The sequence below is a fragment of the Oncorhynchus kisutch genome, linkage group LG6 (genome assembly GCF_002021735.2).
Source record: "Oncorhynchus kisutch isolate 150728-3 linkage group LG6, Okis_V2, whole genome shotgun sequence".
Taxonomy (NCBI): Eukaryota; Metazoa; Chordata; class Actinopteri; order Salmoniformes; family Salmonidae; genus Oncorhynchus; species Oncorhynchus kisutch.
Genome location: NC_034179.2, coordinates 53,481,512 through 53,501,375, shown reverse-complemented (window position 1 = coordinate 53,501,375; position 19,864 = coordinate 53,481,512). Strand labels below are relative to the sequence as shown.

Sequence of the window (19,864 nt, the reverse complement as noted above, 5' to 3'; positions counted from 1 at the left end):
GGGATGGCAGGACATACAATCACCAATAGATGTCATGTTTATTTTGATAAATACACTACAGTACCTTGCTGGCCATTCGTTTTACTGGGCCATTATGGCTACATTATGGAGTAGAGTACAGTGATGCACTTTAAATCTAGTATTTAATTTGACACAGGAGGTTTCCATCTCTCTGTTGACCACATAATGATGCTGTGCAGATGTCATACTCTGCTCACTGGAATTTCTCTGGAACCTTCTTGGTTCTAAATGTTGAAACTGTGTTAATTTGTGGCCGCATTAGACATTGATCTATGAGCTCTACATTACACAGAGCATACAAAATCTCAACACTGATAACGCAATAATACTGGATTGTATCTACTGTATATAGTGCTTTCCGCTAAGTCTCAAAGGAAGGTGGATCATTTTAAATATGCTATTGGAAGATGAAAAAATGTGGTTAATTAATCTATATGGTCCAAATAATGATGACCCACACTTCTTCTAGAATATTTACTCATCTATTGAGCTCACAAGCAACAAATTACAGTCGTGGACAAAAGTTTTGAGAATGACACAAATATTAATTTTCACAAAGTTTGCTGCCTCAGTTTGTATAATGGCAATTTGCATATACTCCAGAATGTTATGAAGAGGGATCAAATGAATTGCAACTAATTACAAAGCCCCTCTTTGCCATGCAAATGAACTGAATCCCCCAAAAACATTTCCACTGCATTTCAGGCCTGCCACAAAAGGACCAGCTGACATCATGTCAGTGATTCTCTCGTTAACACAGGTGTGTGTTGACGAGGACAAGGCTGGAGATCACTCTGTCATGCTGATTGAGTTTGAATAACAGACTGAAAGCTTCAAAAGGAGGGCGGTGCTTGGAATCATTGTTCTTCCTCTGTCAACCATGGTTACCTGCAAGGAAACATGTGCCGTCATCATTGCTTTGCACAAAAAGGGCTTCACATGCAAGGCGGTCCAAAAAAAGCCAGGACCGTCTCCTAAAGTTGATTCAGCTGCGGGATAGGGGGACCACCAGTACAGAGCTTGCTCAGGAATGGCAGCGGGCAGGTGTGAGTGCATCTGCACGCACAGTGAGTTGAAGACTGATATTCTGCAAAAGGTACGGTGATTGGACTGCTGAGGACTGGGGTAAAGTCATTTTTTCTGATGAATCCCCTTTCCAATTGTTTGGGGCATCCAGAAAAAAAGCTTGTCCGGAGAAGACAAGGTGAGTGCTACCATCAGTCCTGTGTCATGCCAACAGTAAAGAATCCTGAGTCCATTCATGTGTGGGGTTGCTTCTCAGCCAAGGGAGATGGCTCACTCACAATTTTGCCTAAGAACAAAGCCATGAATAAAGAATGGTACCAACACATACTCCGAGAGCAACTTCTCCCAACCATCCTGGAACAGTTTGGTGACGAACAATGCCTTTTCCAGCATGATGGAGCACCTTGCCATAAGGCAAAAGTGACAACTAAGTGGCTCGGGGAACAAAACATGGATATTTTGGGCACATGGCCAGGAAACTCCCCAGACCTTAATCCCATTGAGAACTTGTGGTCAATCCTCAAGAGGCGGGTGGACAAACAAAAACCCACAAATTCTGACAAACTCAAAGCATTGATTATTTTGGGTCATTCTCAAAACTTTTGGCCACGACTGTACTCTATTATTATGGTGGGAGATTACAATACAGTTCTAAGTATGCCAATGGATCGTCAGTATATGTTCTCTTTTCAGTCTCTTCCATTTCCACTAACTGAAGTTAACTGTAAGGAGTTTTCTATTACTAATAGTGTAAAATCAACATCTGTACAGAAATACTTGTGTGAGGGCCAAATTGTATAGGAGGAACTTCTTGATGCAATTACAGTCTTTAGGCCAGGGAAAACTCCAGGGCTGGATGGCATACCAGTTGAGGTATATGAAACTTAAAAAAAAAATATATTTAACTAGGCAAGCCAGTTAAGAACAAATTCTTCTTTACAATGACGGCCTGCCCTGGACAACGCTGGGCCAAAGATGGTTTGATTTCACTATCACTGAAACAGGATCCATGTGGTAAGTATAAAGATCCAGTCAATTAAAAAAGCTGGAGGCCCCTTACAATTCATTGTTGTGAAGCAGCGTTGTGAAGCAGAATTAAAAAGGTGCTGTTGAATATTATTCATCCTGATCAGATAGGTTTTTTTTTTACATGGAAGATGATATAGACAAGTACATGAAACAATAGAACACTATAAAAAAAACTAGGTCACCAGGTCTGGTATTCATAACAGATTTTGAAAAGGCTTTTGATAAAGTATGTCTAGAATTTAGATATAAATGCCTGGACTATTTTAATTTTGGAGAATCTCTTATACAATGGGTCAAAGTTATGCATAGTAACTCCAGGTGTAAAATAGTAAATAATGGCTACTTCTCAGAAAGTATTATACTGTTGAGAAATTAAACAGTGTTGTCCACTGTCGGCCTGACCACTCAAATGTCCTCTTAAATCCGCAATCTGGATCCCTGCACAGCCTATCTGGATTACAATCAAACTATGATAAGAGTACCATATTACGTATTGGATCACATTTTTTAAAAACTTTTACATAACCACATAGTTTACCGATAAAATGGTCTGAAAGTGAAGTGGACATACTCGGTATTCATGTACCTAAAGAAATAAAAGAACATACTACAACACATTTTTACAGAAAGTTTGCAAGAATAGATGGGATCTTGCTACCATGGAAAAGTAAATATCTGTCTATTTGTGGAAAAATCACCCTGATTAATTACTTAGTCATATCCCAGTTTACCTATTTTCTTACGGCCCTGCCTACGCCGAAGAATTTGTCTTTTAAATTATTTGAGAAAAATATTTCACTTTATTTGGAATGGCAAGTAATGAATATGAGTTTGGTATTGCTATTTTATTAGGATCCCCATTAGCTGTTGCAAAAGCAGCAGCTCCTCTTCCTGGGGTCCACACAAAACATGACATAATACAGAATATTAATAGACAAGAACAGAATTACATAAATAAATACAAAATAAATACAGTGCCTTCGGGAAGCACTCAGACCCTTTGACCTTTTCCACATTTTGTTACATTACAGCCTTATTATAAAATGTATCAAGTACATTTAAAAAACTCAACAATCTACACACAATACCTCATAAAGCGAAAACAGGTTTTTAGAATTTTGTGCAAATCTATGAATTTTTTAAAACGGGAATACCTTTTTTACATAAGTAATCAGACCCTTTGCTATGAGACTCAAACTTGAGTTCAGGTACATCCTGTTTCCATTGATCATCCTTAAAATGTTTCTGCAACTTGATTGGAGTCAACCTGTGATAAGTTCAATTGATTGAACATGATTTGGAATGGAACACACCTGTCTATATAAGGTCCCACAGTTGACAGTGCATGTCAGAGCAAAAACCAAGCCATTAGTTCGAAGGAATTGTCCGTAGAGCTTCGAGACAGGATTGTGTCGAGGCACATATCTGGGGAAGGGTACCAAAGCATTTCTGCAGAATTTAAGGTCTCAAAGAACACAGTGGTTTCCATAATTCTTAACTGGAAGACTTTGGAATCACCAATCTTCCTGGAGCTGGCCGCCCGGCCAAACTGAGCAATCTTGGTCAGGGAGGTAAACAAGAACTGATTGGTCACTCTGACAGAGCTCTAGGGTTCCTCTGTGGAGATGGGAGAACCTTCCAGAAAGACAAACGTCTCTGCAGCACTCCACCAATCAGGCCTTTAAGGTAGTAAATGGCACATGACGGCACCTAAATACTCTCAGACCATGAGAAACAAGATTCCCCGGTCTGATAAAAACAAGATTGAACCCTTTGGCTAGAATTCCAAGTGTCACGTCTGGAGGAAACCTGGCACCATCCCTACGGTGAAGCATGGTGGTGGCAGAATCATGCTGTTTTCAAAGGCAAGGACGGGAAGACTAGTCAGGATCAAGGCACGGATGAACGGAGCAAAGTACAGAGACACTTAATGAAAACCTGCTCCAAAACTCTCAGGATCTCAGACTGAGGTGAAGGTTCACCTTCGAACAGGACAACAACCCTAAGCACACATCCAAGACAATGCAGAAGTGGCTTCGGGACAAGTCTCTGAATGTCCTTGAGTGGCCCAGCCAGAGCCCGGACTTTAACCAGATCGAACATCTCTGGAGAGACCTGAAAATAGCTGTGCCGCAAAGCTCCCGATCCAACCTGACCGGGTTTTATTTTATTATAAATTCTAAAAACCTGTTTTTGCTTTGTCATTATGGGGTATTGTGTATAGATTGATGAAGGGGGAAAAAACAATTTAATACATTTTAGAATAAGGCTGTAACTAGAGGTCGACCGATTATGATTTTTCAACGCCGATACCGATGCCGATTATTGGAGGACCAAAAAAAGCAGATAACAATTAATCTGACAGTTTTTTCAATTTTATTTGTAATAATGACAATTACAGCAATACTGAATGAACACTTATTTTAACTTAATATAATACATCAATAAAATTAATTTAGCCTCAAATAAATAATGAAACATGTTCAATTTGGTTTAAATAATGCAAAAACAAAGTGTTGGAGAAGAAAGTAAAAGTGCAATATGTGACATGTAAGAAAGCTAACGTTTAAGTTCCTTGCTCAGAACATGAGAACATATGAAAGCTGGTGGTTCAATATTCCCAGGTACGAAGTTTTAGGTTGTAGTTATTATAGGAATTATAGGGCTATTTCTCTCTATACCATTTGTATTTCATTAACCTTTGACTATTGGATGTTCTTATAGGCACTTTAGTATTGCCAGTGTAAAAGTATAGCTTCCGTCCCTCTCCTCGCTCCTACCTGGGCTCGAAACAGGAACACAACGACAACAGCCACCCTCGAAGCAGCGTTACCCATGCAGAGTAAGGGAAACAACCACTCCAAGTCTCAGAGCGAGTGACGTTTGAAACGTTATTAGCGCGCACTGCTCTAACTAGCTAGCCATTTCACATCGGTTACACCAGCCTAATCTCGGGAGTTGATAGGCTTGAAGTCATAAACAGCTGCTGGCAAACACACGAAAGTGCTGTTTGAATGAATGCTTACGAGCCTGCTGCTGCCTACCATCGCTCAGTCAGACTTGTCTATCAAATCATACAGTTGGACAAGGCAGTTAAAATAAGAATGTGTTCTTATTAATAAAAATGTAATAAAAATGTAATTGATACATGTGGATGATCTTGTTCCTGTAGTGTTTGTAAATACCCTGGTAGGTTGATTAATAACCTGAACCAGATTACATGCACTGGTTACAGTGAGAAGCTTCCTCTTGAACAGACAGCTTGATGAACACCAGTCAATATTCAGTTCCCCAAGAAAGTAGACCTCTTTGTTTACATCACATACACTATCAAGCATTTTACAAATATTATTTAGATACTGACTGTTAGCACTTGGTGGCCTATTGCAACACCCCAAAAGAAAAGGCTTTAGATGTGCCAAGTGAACCTGCAACCACAACACTTCAATAACACTTGACATAAGATCTTATCTAAGCATTACAGGGATATGGCTCTGAATATATACAGCAACACCTCACCCATAAGCATTTCTGTCTCTTCTAAAGATGTTATATCCTTGTATTGCTACTGATGTATCATCAAATTAATTATATAAGTGAGTCTCAGAAATGGCTAATACATGAATGTTATCTGATGTTATTGATCAGGTATTGATTTCATGAATCTTATTTCTAAGGCTATAAATATTAATATATTGTTGTTTCCTAACTTCACCACCACGGGGTGGCCCGTCAGAAAGTCCAAGACCCAGTTGCACAGGGCGAGGTTAAGACCCAGGGCCTCCAGCTTGATGATGAGCTTGGAGGGTACTATGGTGTTGAATGCTGAGCTATAGTCAATGAACAGCATTCTTACATAGGTATTATTGTTGTCCAGAAGGGATAGGGCAGTGTGCAGTTTGGTGGAGATTGTGACATCTGTGGACCTGTTGGCGCGGTATGCAAACTGAAATGGGTCTGAAATGGGTCTAGGGTCTGGCCGGTAAGGTAGCAGTGATATATGATCCTTGATTAGCCTCTCAAAGCACTTCATGATGACAGAAGTGAGTGCTACCTACGGGGATATAATAATTTAGTTCAGTTTTCTTTGCCTTCTTGGGTACAGAAACAATGGTAGCCATCTTGAAGCATGTGGGGACAACAGACTGGGATAGGGAGCGATTGAATGTCCATAAACACACCAGCCAGCTGGTCTGCACATGCTCTGAGGACACAGCTAGGGATGCCGTCCAGGCCAGCAGCCATGCAAGGGTTAACAAGTTTAAATGTTTTACTCATGTCAGAGACAGAGAAGGAGAAGGGGGGGCGCAGTCTTTGTTAGTGAGCCGCGACGGTGGCACTGTATTATCCTCAAAGTGGGCAAAGGTGTTTAGTTTGTCTGGAAGCGTGATGTCGGTGTCCGTAACGTGGCTGTTTTTGCAGTCCGTGATTTCCTGTAGACCCTGCCACATACGTCTCGTGTCTGAGATGTTGAATTGAGACTCCACCTTGTCCCTGCACAGGCATTTCGCTTGTTTGATTGCCTTGTGGAGGGAATAACTACACTGTTTAAATTCAACCATATTTACAGACCTCTTTCTTTTATGTGAATAGCTATTGGGAATAGGCAATTTATGCAACTGTTATTGAGGCTTTGACTGGCCCTGTTGATTGATGTCTCTGTGTACAACTGGCTCAGTGGGAGAAAAGGAAATGTTTGAGGTCTGAGTCACCAGGTACTTGTTTTTTCTCTTCCTTGCTCTACAGCTCTCCTTCTAATAAAACATAATAGATGAGGAAGAAACAATAACAGCTGAGATCCCCAGAGGAAAAGACCTTGACCCTGCTATGGGGTCATCGCTGAGGCCAACCAAAGGATCTGTAAGGTTCAACTTAACCAAAACAGACATGGTTTTCTGAGGTTTGTGTAAAATCATAATTCCGCCATCTGATAAAACTACAAAGACCACCGAGACGAAACTGAAGGCGCATTAGTAAAAGTTGTATCACTTTCAGAGGCTGTTTTGGATGGCCTGAACCTTTGACCCCCAAGTACGCCTCTTTACTGAGGTTTCCACTGAGGTCAGGGGCAAGCTTTTCCTAGTACTTCTTAGCATTACCAGGATTACTATTTCTGAGCCATGGTACTGTTAAACAGCTTATCAGATTTAAAGGTTCCAGGGTCTCTGTCTTCATTCAGAAAATCTAATCAAAATGTTTGTATAGTCAAACAAGTGCTGTGTTAAAATAACTTGTATGGCAGTTCGTGGTGCCAACCGTTCACTGTCTAGCATCCTGGCTATTTTGAAGCAGTCTTTTTTCTATTTTGAAGGGTATTATTGGATCTGATTGGCTAATGGCTAGGTTTTCCCAGACTTGACCACTGTCAATTGACAGGTTTGAAAGAGGGACCCTTTCAGACACCATGTAAAAGTCAGCTATTAAATAACAACTCTGCTCCTTTTAACACTTTGGTTGTTATTATGAAGTCTTTAATGATTCCTACACAGTTTTAGTGTAATTTTATGATTTCAGGTCTATCGACTGTTTATTGATGAGGAAAACCAGAAATGGCTTCTCTGTGACTTTTTCCAAGAAGGATCCCTTGAAGGAGTTCCCACATATGCTGAGCACTTGTTGGCTGCTTTTCCTTCACTCTGCGGTCTGACTCATCCCAAACCATCTCAATTTGGTTGAGGTCAGGGGATTGTGGAGGCCAGGTCATCTGATACAGCACTCCATCACTCTCCTTCTTGGTCAAATAGCCCTTACACAGCCTGGAGGTGTGTTGGATCATTGTCCTGTTGAAAAACAAATGATATTCCCACTAAGCCGAAACCAGATTAAATGGCATATCGCTGCAGAAAGCTGTGGTAGCCATGCTGGTTAATTGTGCCTTGAATTGAAAATAAATCACAGACAGTGGCACCAGAAAAGCAACCCACACCATTACACCTCCTCCTCCATGCTTTATGGTGGAAAGTACACATGCGGAGATCATCTGTTCACCCACACCACGGCTCACAAAGAGACGGCGGTTGGAACCAAAAATCTTCAATTTGGACTCCAGGCCAAAGGACAAATTTCCACCGGTCTAATGTCCATTGCTCGTATTTTTCTCTCCCAAGCAAGTCTCTTCTTCTTATTGGTGTCCTTTAGTAGTCGTTCCTTTGCAGCAATTTGACCATGAAGGCCTGATTCACACAGTCTCCTCTGAACAGTTGATGTTGAGATGTGTCTGTTACTTGAACTCTGTGAAGCATTTATTTGGGCTGCAATTTCTGAGGCAGATAACTCTAATGAACTTATCCTCTGCAGCAGAGGTAACTCTGGGTCTTCCATTCCTGTAGCAGTCCTCATGAGAGCCAATTTCATCATAGCACTTGAAGAAACTTTCAAAGTTCTTGAAATGTTACGTAGTGACTGACCTTCATGCCTTAAAGTAACGATGGACTGTCATTTCTCTTTGCTTATTTGAGCTGTTCTTGCCATAATATGGCCTTGGTCTTTTACCGGATAGCCCTATTACACCCCCCCCCCCCCCCCTTCCCCCTTGTCACAACACAACTGATTGGCTCAAACACATTAAGGAAAGAAATTCCACAAATGAACTTTTAAGAAGGCACACCTGTTAATTGAAATGAATTCTAGATGAGTACCTCATGAAACTGGCTGAGAGAATGCTGAGAGTGTGCAAAGCTGTCATCACGGCAAAGGGTGGCTATTTGAGAATCTCAATATAATATATATTTACATTTGTTTAACAACATGAAACATCTAAGAAACCAGACCTGGTATTCATAGCGGATTTTGAAAAGGCCTTTGATAAAGTAAGACTGGAGTTTATACATAAATGAGTCTCTTATTCAATGGGTAAATGTAATGTATAGCAACCCCTCGTGTAAAATAGTAAAAAGCATCTATTTCTCAGAGAGTTTTGAACTGTCTAGAGGAGATAAACAAAGCTGTCCGCTGTCACCATATCTATTCATTACGGGCATCGAAATGCTAGCTATTTAAATCAGATTAAATAAAAACATTAGAGGATTAGAAATCCAAGGCTTAAAAACAAAGGTGTCCATGTATGCCAATGACTCAGGTTTATATTAAGTCTGCAAGCTAGATCCTTGTTAGGTGTCATTGAAGATCTAGATAACCTTTCTGGACTCTCTGGACAAAAACCTAATTATGATAAATCAAATCAAATCAAATATTATTAGTCACATGCGCCAAATACAACAGGTGTAGACCTTACGTGAAATGCTTACTTACGAGCCCCTAACCGGCAGTGTAGTTAAAAAAAATATGGATAAGAATAAGAGAACATTTTTTAAAGTAATTAAAGAGCAGCAGTAAAAAATAACAATATATACAGGGGGGTGGTTAGTTGAGGTAGTTGAGTTGGCATGTACATGTAGGTAGAGTTAATTAAAGTGACTATGCATAGATGACAACAGAGAGTGGCAATGCAAATAGTTTAGGTAGCCATTTGACTAGATGTTCAGGAGTCTAATGGCTTGGGGGTAGAAGCTGTTAAGATGCCTCTTGGACCTAGATAAGTGTACCATATTATGTATTGGATCTTTAAAAAACACAACTTTTACATTACCCTACAGTTTACCTGTAAAATGACCTGACGGTGAAGTAGACATACTGGTATTCATATCACAAATTATGTAAATGAGCTCTCCACAATGAATTTCAATTTTAAAAAATGATGATGAAAATTACAGGCCTCTCTCATCTTTTTAAGTAGGAAAACTTGCACAATTGGTGGCTGACTAAATACATTTTTGCCCCAATGTACACCTTAGCCAAATACATTTAAACTCAGTTTTTCACAATTCCTGACATTTAATCCTAGTTAACAGTCCCTGTCTTAGGTCAGTTAGGATCACCACTTTATTTTAAGAATGTGAAATGTCAGAGAGAGAATTATTTATTTCAGCTTTTATTTCTTTCATCACATTCCCAGTGGGTCAGAAGTTTACATACACTCAAGTAGTATTTGGTAGCATTGCCTTTAAATTCTTTCACTTGGGTCAAACGTTTCTGTTAGCCTTCCACAAGCTTCCCACAATAAGTTGGGTGAATTTTGGCCCATTCCTCCTGACAGAGCTGGTGTAACTGAGTCAGGATTGTAGGCCTCCTTGCTCGCACATGCTTTTTCAGTTCTGGCCACAAATATTCAATAGGCTTGAGGTCAGGGCTTTGTGATGGCCACTCCAATACCTTGACTTTGTTGTTCTTAAGCCATTTTGCCACAACTTTGGAAGTATGCTTGGGGTCATTGTCAATTTGTAAGACCCATTTGCGACCAAGCTTTAACTTCCTGACCGATGTCTCGAGATGTTGCTATCAATATATCCACATAATTTCCCTCCTCATGAAGCCATCTATTTTGTGAAGTGCACCAGTCCCTCCTGCAGCAAAGCACCCCCACAACATGATGCAGCCACCCCCGAGGTTCACGGTTGGGATGGTGTTCTTCTGCTTGCAAGCCTCTCCCTTTTTCCTCCAAACATAATGATGGTCATTATGGCCAAACAGTTACATTTTTGTTTCATCAGACCAGAGGACATTTCTCCAAAAGTTCAGGTTATATCGATATAGAGACTTGTGGAGGTCTACAATTTTTTTTCTGAGGTCTTGGCTGATTTCTTTTAATTTTCCCATGATGTCAAGCAAAGAGGCACTGAGTTTGAAGGTAGATCTTGAAATACATCCACAGGTACACCTCCAATTGACTCAAAATATGTAAATTAGCCTATCAGAAGCTTCTAAAGCCATGACATCATTTTCTGTTTATAAGCTGTTTATAGGCACAGTCAACTTAGTGTATGTAAACTTCAGACCCACTGGAATTGTGATACAGTGAATTATACGTGAAATAATCTGTCTGTAAACAATTGTTGGAAAAATTACTTGTGTCATCCACAAAGTAGATGGCGTAACCGACTTGCCAAAACTATAGTTTGTTAACAAGAAATTTGTGGAGTGGTTGAAAAATGAGTTTTAACGACTCCAACCTAAGTGTATGTAAACTTCTGACTTCAACTGTATATATGGGGCTATATATATATCAATCTAGAACAGGAGTATCTATTTTGGATGCAATCTGAATGGAGATGATGGAGATAGAGAAAGACTGTGAGAGAGTGCTCGCACGTGCACTGATTTGGCAGGATTGTGACAATATCGTGACGATCCTCCCAAAAGGGTATAAATACACCTTTTCCCCATACATTTTGAAGACTCTCTCCACGCAGACACAATTTTTTTTATTTGTGGCATTTTGGGGCTTTGGTGTGTTTGTATATTTTGGCACCTCTCAACACACCTCATTATCACCATCTATGCACGCATCCACTCACTTACACTACTGACTACACACAACATTATTATTTGTATATAGGTTACTTGATTTAATGAAAATATTTTTGTTATTTCTTTATCTCTGTGTTGTCTCCCTCTTTGTTACGGGCTAATTGCCGGTTCGTAACAAGTGGGGGCTTGTCCGAGATATAAGGTTGGTTCCTAGACATTTTGGCATATATATATATTTTTTTGCATTATGATGGGTTAATGCTAATTGGGATGCACTTTGGTTGCTATTCACGGAGCATTTGTGCCGTTTTTTTTTTACAGCAAATTCGCATTAAGACTATGGTTGAGCTATTGTAGGATTCGGGGAAGCTCCTTATATATATAATCTCTTTCCTGTGGTGCCCTGTGTGATTGGCGCTTGTTGTGGTCCGGTTTGGTGTGCTCAGCAGGGGAAGAGCGAGATTTATTTTTAGCAGTTACTTGTGACTATGGCTTGTGACTTCTAATGTTGACACGGTCATTTGCGTTCCATCAGAGGAACTGTTAGAATTATGTACTAAAGAACAGCTGTTGAAGATTGCTGAACACTACCAGGTTGAAATTAGTGATAAACATCAAAAAATTATGTTAAGTTGATATTGAAGGCCAATCTGATAGATTGTGGTATCCTCGTAGTTAGCACTGAGGCAGCCTCTGCCGAGGACTCCCCACTCCCCCAGCTGTCTCCCCGTTTCGCTACAATGGCCGATCCATCTGTTAGCCATAGTAGTCTACCTTTTGAACAGAAGAAAGAACTGCTTATGTTACAGCTAGAGCATGATCGTGTTAAGCTAGAGTATGATTGTACTAAGCTAGAAGAGCATGATCGTGTTAAGCTAGAGTATGATTGTACTAAACTAGAAGAGCATGATCGTGTTAAGCTAGAGTATGATTGTACTAAGCTAGAAGAGCATGATCGTGTTAAGCTAGAGTATGATTGTACTAAGCTAGAAGAGCATGATCGTGTTAAGCTAGAGTATGATTGTACTAAACTAGAAGAGCATGATCGTGTTAAGCTAGAGTATGATTGTACTAAGCTAGAAGAGCATGATCGTGTTAAGCTAGAGTATGATTGTACTAAGCTAGAAGAGCATGATCGTGTTAAGCTAGAGTATGATTGTACTAAGCTAGAAGAGCATGATCGTGTTAAGCTAGAGTATGATTGTACTAAGCTAGAAGAGCATGATCGTGTTAAGCTAGAGTATGATTGTACTAAGCTAGAAGAGCATGATCGTGTTAAGCTAGAGTATGATTGTACTAAGCTAGAAGAGCATGATCGTGTTAAGCTAGAGTATGATTGTACTAAGCTAGAAGAGCATGATCGTGTTAAGCTAGAATATGATTGTACTAAACTAGAAGAGCATGATCGTGTTAAGCTAGAATATGATTGTACTAAGCTAGAAGAGCATGATCGTGTTAAGCTAGAATATGATTGTACTAAACTAGAAGAGCATGATCGTGTTAAGCTAGAATATGATTGTACTAAGCTAGAAGAGCATGATCGTGTTAAGCTAGAATATGATTGTACTAAGCTAGAAGAGCATGATCATGTTAAGCTAGAGTATGATTGTACTAAGCTAGAAGAGCATGATCGTGTTAAGCTAGAGTATGATTGTACTAAACTAGAAGAGCTTGATCGTGTTAAGCTAGAGTATGATTGTACTAAGCTAGAAGAGCATGATCGTGTTAAGCTAGAGTATGATTGTACTAAGCTAGAAGAGCATGATCGTTTTAAGCTAGAGTATGATTGCACTAAGCTAGAAGAGCATGATCGTGTTAAGTATGAAAAGGAATTGGAATTTAAACAGGATTTGGAGCGTTGAAATCAAGCTGCCAAAAAAGCGTCTGAAATTGGTTAGGGATGGTCGCTCCTCTCTCGGTCATGCCCCGGACACTTTTGATATTGTTGGAAACGTACGGCTGTTGCAAAAAATTTATGAGAAGGACCCTGAGACATTTTTGTTGTTGTTTTTTGAGTGTGTTGCTGAAACTAGTTGGCCTGATTCTGATTCTGATTCTGCGTTTTAATGTTGCAGTGTGTGTTGACTGGTAAGGTGCAGGAAGCATATTCAGCTCTTAGTGTAGCCGAAGAGCATCAGCTATGCTAAGGTTAAAATGGCTGTGTTACAGATTTACAAATTGGTTCCTGAGGCTTACCAACAATTTAGAACTTTAAAAAGGGCTGATAAACAGACTCATGTTGAGTTTACAGTTTAATCGCTGGTGTTCTGCCTCTGCAGTTAAGACTTTCCAGGGGCTGTGTGATCTGATTATCCTAGAGCAATTTAAGGATACAATCCCTGATTCAATAGCCAGTATATTAACAAACGAAAAGTGATGACTGTCTCTGAAGCTGCGGTTTCGGGCGGACAAGTATGTTTTGACTCACAAAAGTGGCTTTGCAGAGCCACATATTCAGAGTAAGTGGGAGCGTTCGGAGAGATTTGGTTTTTGCCCACGAGACACTCTGGTTCACAGGCAGAGTTTCATTCATCTCGGGTTGAGCCTGGCTCCTGTGGCTCCTGTGGTAAAGCTGGTTTCTGTCAAGAGTGTCAAGACTGTTCTCAGGGCTAAAGGTAAATGTAATACTCGCACTGTCCCACATCCGTTCTCTCCTTTCACTCCGTCTCATGCCCAGGTACATGTGAAAGTCCCAATTGACCCAGATTATTTGCCTTTCATTACAGAGGGTTTTGTGTCTCTGTTAGGAAGTAACAACCCAGTGCCAGTGAAGATCCTGAGGGACACAGGTGCCTCTGGGTCATTTGTGTTAGAGTCTTTTTTACCCTTCCCTGATGAGACTGATTCGGGGAACAGTGTTTTAATTAGGGGAATTGGGTTGAACACTGTCAGTTCCCTTGCATAAACTGATGTTGGATCCTGAACTAGTGGAAGGCGAAGTTGTTGTAGGGGTGTGTCCTTCCATTGCCCGTTGTGTCTCCACCTCTAGTGGTTTCCGCTAAGCCGTCGTTTGTAAGGATTCCCGATGAGAGCACGCAGAGTGTTCTCTGCGCGAGCGGTGACTCATCCCATGAGCCTGGGCGACCTGGTCACTGCGCCGGGTAACAATAATGTTCTAAAGAAATATGTCACTACTTTCCCTGTTATCCCGTTATCAGTGCTCTGCTCCAATCTAATCAAGGAGCAGTTGGCTGACCCCAGAATGTAATCATTGCATGACCAAATTTTGCTTGCCGAACAGTTGGGAGATGGTGCCCATGGCTATTTTCTCCAGGATGATGTCCTGATGAGAAAATAGGTGCCACGTGGTAGTTGTTTTGTGGGGGAGGCTATTAGTCAGGTTGTTGTACCAGTTAACCTTTGTGAGTTGGTGTTGAAAACTTCCCACGAGGATGTTGCTGGACATCTGGGCATGAGGAAAACCTGCAATTGCATACTGAGAAAAAAAAATTCTGCCTAGGTTAAAGAGGGATGTTTCTGCGTTCATCAAAACCTGTCACACCTGTCAATTAACGGGTAAACCTAATCAAGCTATTAAGCCGGTACTGCGGTTTCCTCTTCCCATAGTCAGCCAGCCTTTTGAGTATCTGATTGTTGACTGTGTTAGCCATCTCGCTCTAAGAATGGTAGTAGTTAACTGCTCACTGTGATGTGTCAGACTACTAGGTTTCTTGCTGCCTATCCTCTCCGGTCTATCACGACTAAGTCTGTGCTAAAAGCTTTGACTCAGTTTATCTCGCTGTTTGGAATCCCTAAGGTTATTCAGAGTGACCGAGGCTCTAATTTCACCTCTAATCTGTTTGGTCACGTTCTCCAACAGCACCATATTAAAACACAATTTGGCAATTTGAGTCAAGGAGCGCTGGAACGTTTCCATCAAACAGTTAGGTCTTTGTTGAGAGCTTATTGTACGGAGATGGATAAGGATTGGGAGGAGGGGTTGCCATGGTTACTGTTAGCCGCCAGGGAGGTTTCACAGGAGAGCACAGGTTTCAGTCCAAACGACATAGTGTGTGTGGGCTTCTAGCAGTGCTCCAGGATGGTTGGAAGTCTCCCAAGCCACTTCAGTCCCTGTTATCTTTTGTGCGTGATTTCCGGTGATGCCTGATTTCCAGTCATGCCGGTGAGATGGCCAAAGAGAAACTGTCATCTTCACAGCGGAGGATGAAAGGAATATTTGATCGGCGAGCTGAGTCTCGTCACTTTAGTCCAGATGACCAGGTTCTTGCTCTGCCAAATGTTGGTTCTCTTTTTCAAGGTCCATATACAGTTGTGCACCAGTGTACTAGGCAAAACTATCTTGTTGCCACTCTGGGAATGGAAGAAAGTGCACCAACTGTGCCATGTAAATCTACTAGAACCCTATTATACACGTTCTTCTGGGGCCGAACTGTGGGAGTCCGCAGAGGACGTTAAACCGGTTCTTTTGGCCGGTACTGATACATCGCTGGGTTCATCTGTTTGTCATGCTGTGTCCGTGCATGTTGAGGAGGAAGTCCCTAGATTTCAGAGTCAGAGTCACTGGATGTTTTGGATAGCCTTCTCGGTCCAGTCATGAATATACACAGCTGTGACAATAACCGAAGACAATTCTCTAGGGAGGTAATGAGGTCGGCACTTGATTGTGAGGTATTCTAGTTTGGGTGAACAAAAGGACTTGAGTTCCTGTACTTTACCAGAATCACACCATGAGTAGCTAATCATGAAACATACACCTCCACCTTTCTTCTTCCCGGAGAGAACTTTATTGCTATCCACACGATGTATGGACGGGGACAGTATATCCGGAGTGAGCTATGATCCGTAACACAGAGTATGCTACAGTCCCTGATGTCTCTCTGGAAGGAGATCCTCGCCCTGAGCTTGTCTACTATATTGTCCAGGGACTGAACATTAGCAAGTAATATACTCGGAAGTGGTGGATGGTGTGCACGCCTCCTGAGTTGGACTAAAAGTCCACTCCGAATATTCCAGCGGCGTCTTGGAGCAGCCTCTGGCATAAGTTCAATCTCCTTGGAAGGCACAAACAAAGGATCCAACTCAGGAAAGTTCGTATTCCTGGTCGAAATGCTGGTGAGTTACCGCCTCTCTGATATTCAAAAGTTATTTCCAGCTATATTTAATAATGCAAAGAAAGATCTGGGCTAATAATGTGATTTTTTAAAATACTGTAAAATTTGCTTAGGAGCCTGAAACAAGGTGGCCATGTCAACCGGTGCCATCTAGCTCCTCCTCAGATTTACATGAACACAAGTTACATCAATAAGGGATCATAGCTTTCACCTGAATTCAAGGAAAGAACCGGTGTCCTTAATGTTTTGTACACTCAGTGTATATCTGGGGAAGAGTGTAAAACAATTTCTAGAGTGTTGAAAGTTTCCAAGAGCACAGTGGTCTCCATCATTGGGAAATGGAAAAAATATGGAACTACCCAGACTCTGCCTAAAGCTGGCCGTCCGACCAAACTGAGCAATCGGGAAAGAAGGATCTTGGTCAGGGAAGTGACCAAGAACCCAATGACCACTCTGACAGAACTACAGAGTTCCTTAGCTGACATTGGAGAACCTGCCTATTTTTGTAATCAGAGAGGACGTACACGTGCCATGGGTGGGTACCTGTAGTATGTGTAGGTTGAATGTGCCAGAGTCTGTCTTTATGAACACATCTCACATCTCCCAGTGAGCAATATTACTTTTGTCTACCCTTGGGAGATTTCACAAGGCAAGATCAAATTCCATCAAACATGTCTTCTATCATCACTTGAATTGGTATTATGTCAGACTGTTAAACAGGCATCACTAGCACAGAGCAGCTGCTGCCTACATACAGGCTTGAAATCATTAGCCACTTTAATAAACGGGACACTAGTCACTTTAATAATGCCACTTTAATAATGTTTACATATCTTGCATTACTCATCTCATATGTAGAATATGTACTGTATCCTATACTATCTATTGTATCTTATCCTATGCCTCTGACATTGCTCATCCATATATTTATATTTATACATTCTTATTACATTCCTTACTTAGCTTTGTGTGTATTAGGTACTTGTTGTGGAATTGTTAGATATTGCTACACTGTCGAAACTAGAAGCACAAGCATTTCACTACACTCGTAATAACATCTGCTAACCATGTGTATGTGACCAATAAATGTTATTTTGATGTCAACGCAGAGAATGCCCCTTGTCTGGTGAGGAGAAGGAGAAAGAAAGATAGAAAGAGAGGAGGCTGAAGGAAGAAATAGAGAGGAGGGGGAAAGAAAGAAAGCTTGTGTGTGTGTGTGTGTGTGTGTGTGTGTGTGTGTGTGTGTGTGTGTGTGTGTGTGTGTGTGTGTGTGTGTGTGTGTGTGTGTGTGTGTGTGTGTGTGCGTGTGTGTGTGTGTGTGTGTGTGTGTGCGTGTGCGTGTGCGTGTGTGTGTGTGTGTGTGTGCGTGTGTGTGTGCATGTCCGTGTGCGTGTGAGTGTTTGTGCATATGTGCTTATGCATGTGTACTCACAGTGAGTTAGGGCGGCTCTGTGAGTTCTGCCTGGCCATCAGGCCCCCGTCCTGATCTCCGTCAGTGCTGGTCAGGCTGTTGCGTTGGGTCCAGCTGTGGCCGTGGCTGCCGCTGCTGTTATGGTTGACCGCTGCTGTGGAGGAAGAGCGGGTGGCTGATGGGTTGTTGTGGGGGGCGTTGGCCTGGGCCGGATGAAGCTGCTGGGGCTCTGGAGTAGAGTTCACTACCACGCTGTTCCTCTTCTCCACTACGTAACAGCAAGAAGAAGATGTACACTGAGTATACAAAATGTGAGCGGCTGAGAGGAGGATATTTAAGATTGGTGATCAACGTGTCAGCCGCTAAAGCAAATGCTGTCAATGAATGTTTTTCTGCTAATAAAGTCATTTCTTATAAGGAGGACGAACAAATCTCAGGCAATGTGGATGCCTCCTGTCCCGACTGACACTTTGAACATCGAAGAAGGGTGTGTGTGGTAAAGAGACTGTTGTGCTCCTGCCTACCTTTCTGGGTGTGTGTGGGTGTGTGGAAGAGGGTAAGGGGTCTCTCGCTGCAGGACGGGGCTTTGCTCTCTGCGCTTTTCCTCCGAGGCTGCAGGTTGAGCTGTAGGTTGGCCTGGCCACCTCCCGGAACTGGCATATCCTTGAATATCTGCACACACAGGACTGGCAAATTCAACCTACACATACATAGAATACCGGTACCCACCCATGGCTAATATAACTTACTCACACAACTAACTATACATTAGTTAACACAACTATAAATAGTTTGACAGTCCTATAGTAGGGCCTTTGTGAGAAGAGAGGAGACTAGAATGATCTGTTATACATAGCGTAATACTTTCCATTTCACTCCCATAATGGTTTCAGGTTTTCAGGGATGTTATCAACAAGTAATACTGTTGATGCTTATGTTCCCAACAGTGTCTTGCATCCTACATTCCTCTGACAACATTGCTCCCGTTCCATTCAGATAATCAAATCAAAACTCTGGGGCTGATGAATCTGGGTCATTAGTTTGCACCGGTATTCTTAGTGAGAAATACTCCTCCACCCTGGCTAACCAGATTATAGTTGTGACTTTTCTCACCCTTCCTCTCGTGGGCCCCTTTTCAGAATATGCTTGACTTACAAAAAACTTTAGGTACTGGGTATTGGACAGAGGTTTAACAGTTGCCCTACACACCATTGTGTATGTCCAAGGAAAGAAAAATGTGGTAAGCGGTGAGTGATAGGGACTGCGACTTAGAGACGTGCCGTCATCCACGTCTGGGTGTTGGACTGTGTTGAACAACTGACTGTCTGACTCACCCTCTCATGGTTCTCGATGAGGATCTCTACCACAATGTTCTGGAACTTGATGTCCATGATGGCAGCCACAGTCTCCTCCTGGGGCCTCAGCAGAGTGGGGCCGAACACCACGCCCAGGTTGGCCACAGTCATCAGGTTCTGCTGGTGGTGACTGGCCACACTGGGGGAGGGAGGGGAAAGAAAGGAGAAAGATGAAGAGGTGTGTTTGTGTGTGAGAGAGAGAGAGAGAGAGGGGGGGGGGGGACAGACAGACAGACAGACAAAGAGAGAGAGAGACAGACAAAGAGAGAGCGAATGAGAGAGAGACAGACAGAGACAGACAGACAGACAAAGAGAGAGAATGAGAGAGACCGAGAGAGAGACAGAGAGAAACTGAGAGAACGAGAGAGAGAAAAAGAGAGAACGAGAGAGAGAAAAAGAGAACGAGACTGAGAGAGAGGGAAGGAGAGAGAGAGAGACATGCCCAAGGCATGATTTGGGAATGCCCAGAGGTCCTCCCACTCTGGAATCAGGTTTTAATGTCTTTATCCACCATTGTTGCTAAAAAATATACCCTTTTCACCAACAACAATCAATGACGATTCTTCCATGGAACTTACCGGTAGCGAAAAACCAATATGGCTAGCCGGACTTACAGCAGCCAAAAAAGATGGTTGTGTTGCGTT

General features: G+C 41.8%; 1 protein-coding gene across 2 annotated transcripts in view; it reads right to left on the bottom strand.

The window, feature by feature from the left end:
* LOC109892979 (rho GTPase-activating protein 26) overlaps positions 1-19,864 on the bottom strand; it is a 126,719-nt gene that overhangs the window by 8,127 nt on the left and 98,728 nt on the right. For both annotated transcript variants that reach the window (XM_031826934.1, XM_031826933.1), the window contains exons 18-20: positions 19,200-19,359; positions 18,390-18,537; positions 17,887-18,133 (exon numbers count right to left, since the gene is read on the bottom strand). In XM_031826934.1, the coding sequence (XP_031682794.1) occupies positions 17,887-18,133; positions 18,390-18,537; positions 19,200-19,359 (555 nt within the window). The remainder of the gene's footprint in view (positions 1-17,886; positions 18,134-18,389; positions 18,538-19,199; positions 19,360-19,864) is intronic.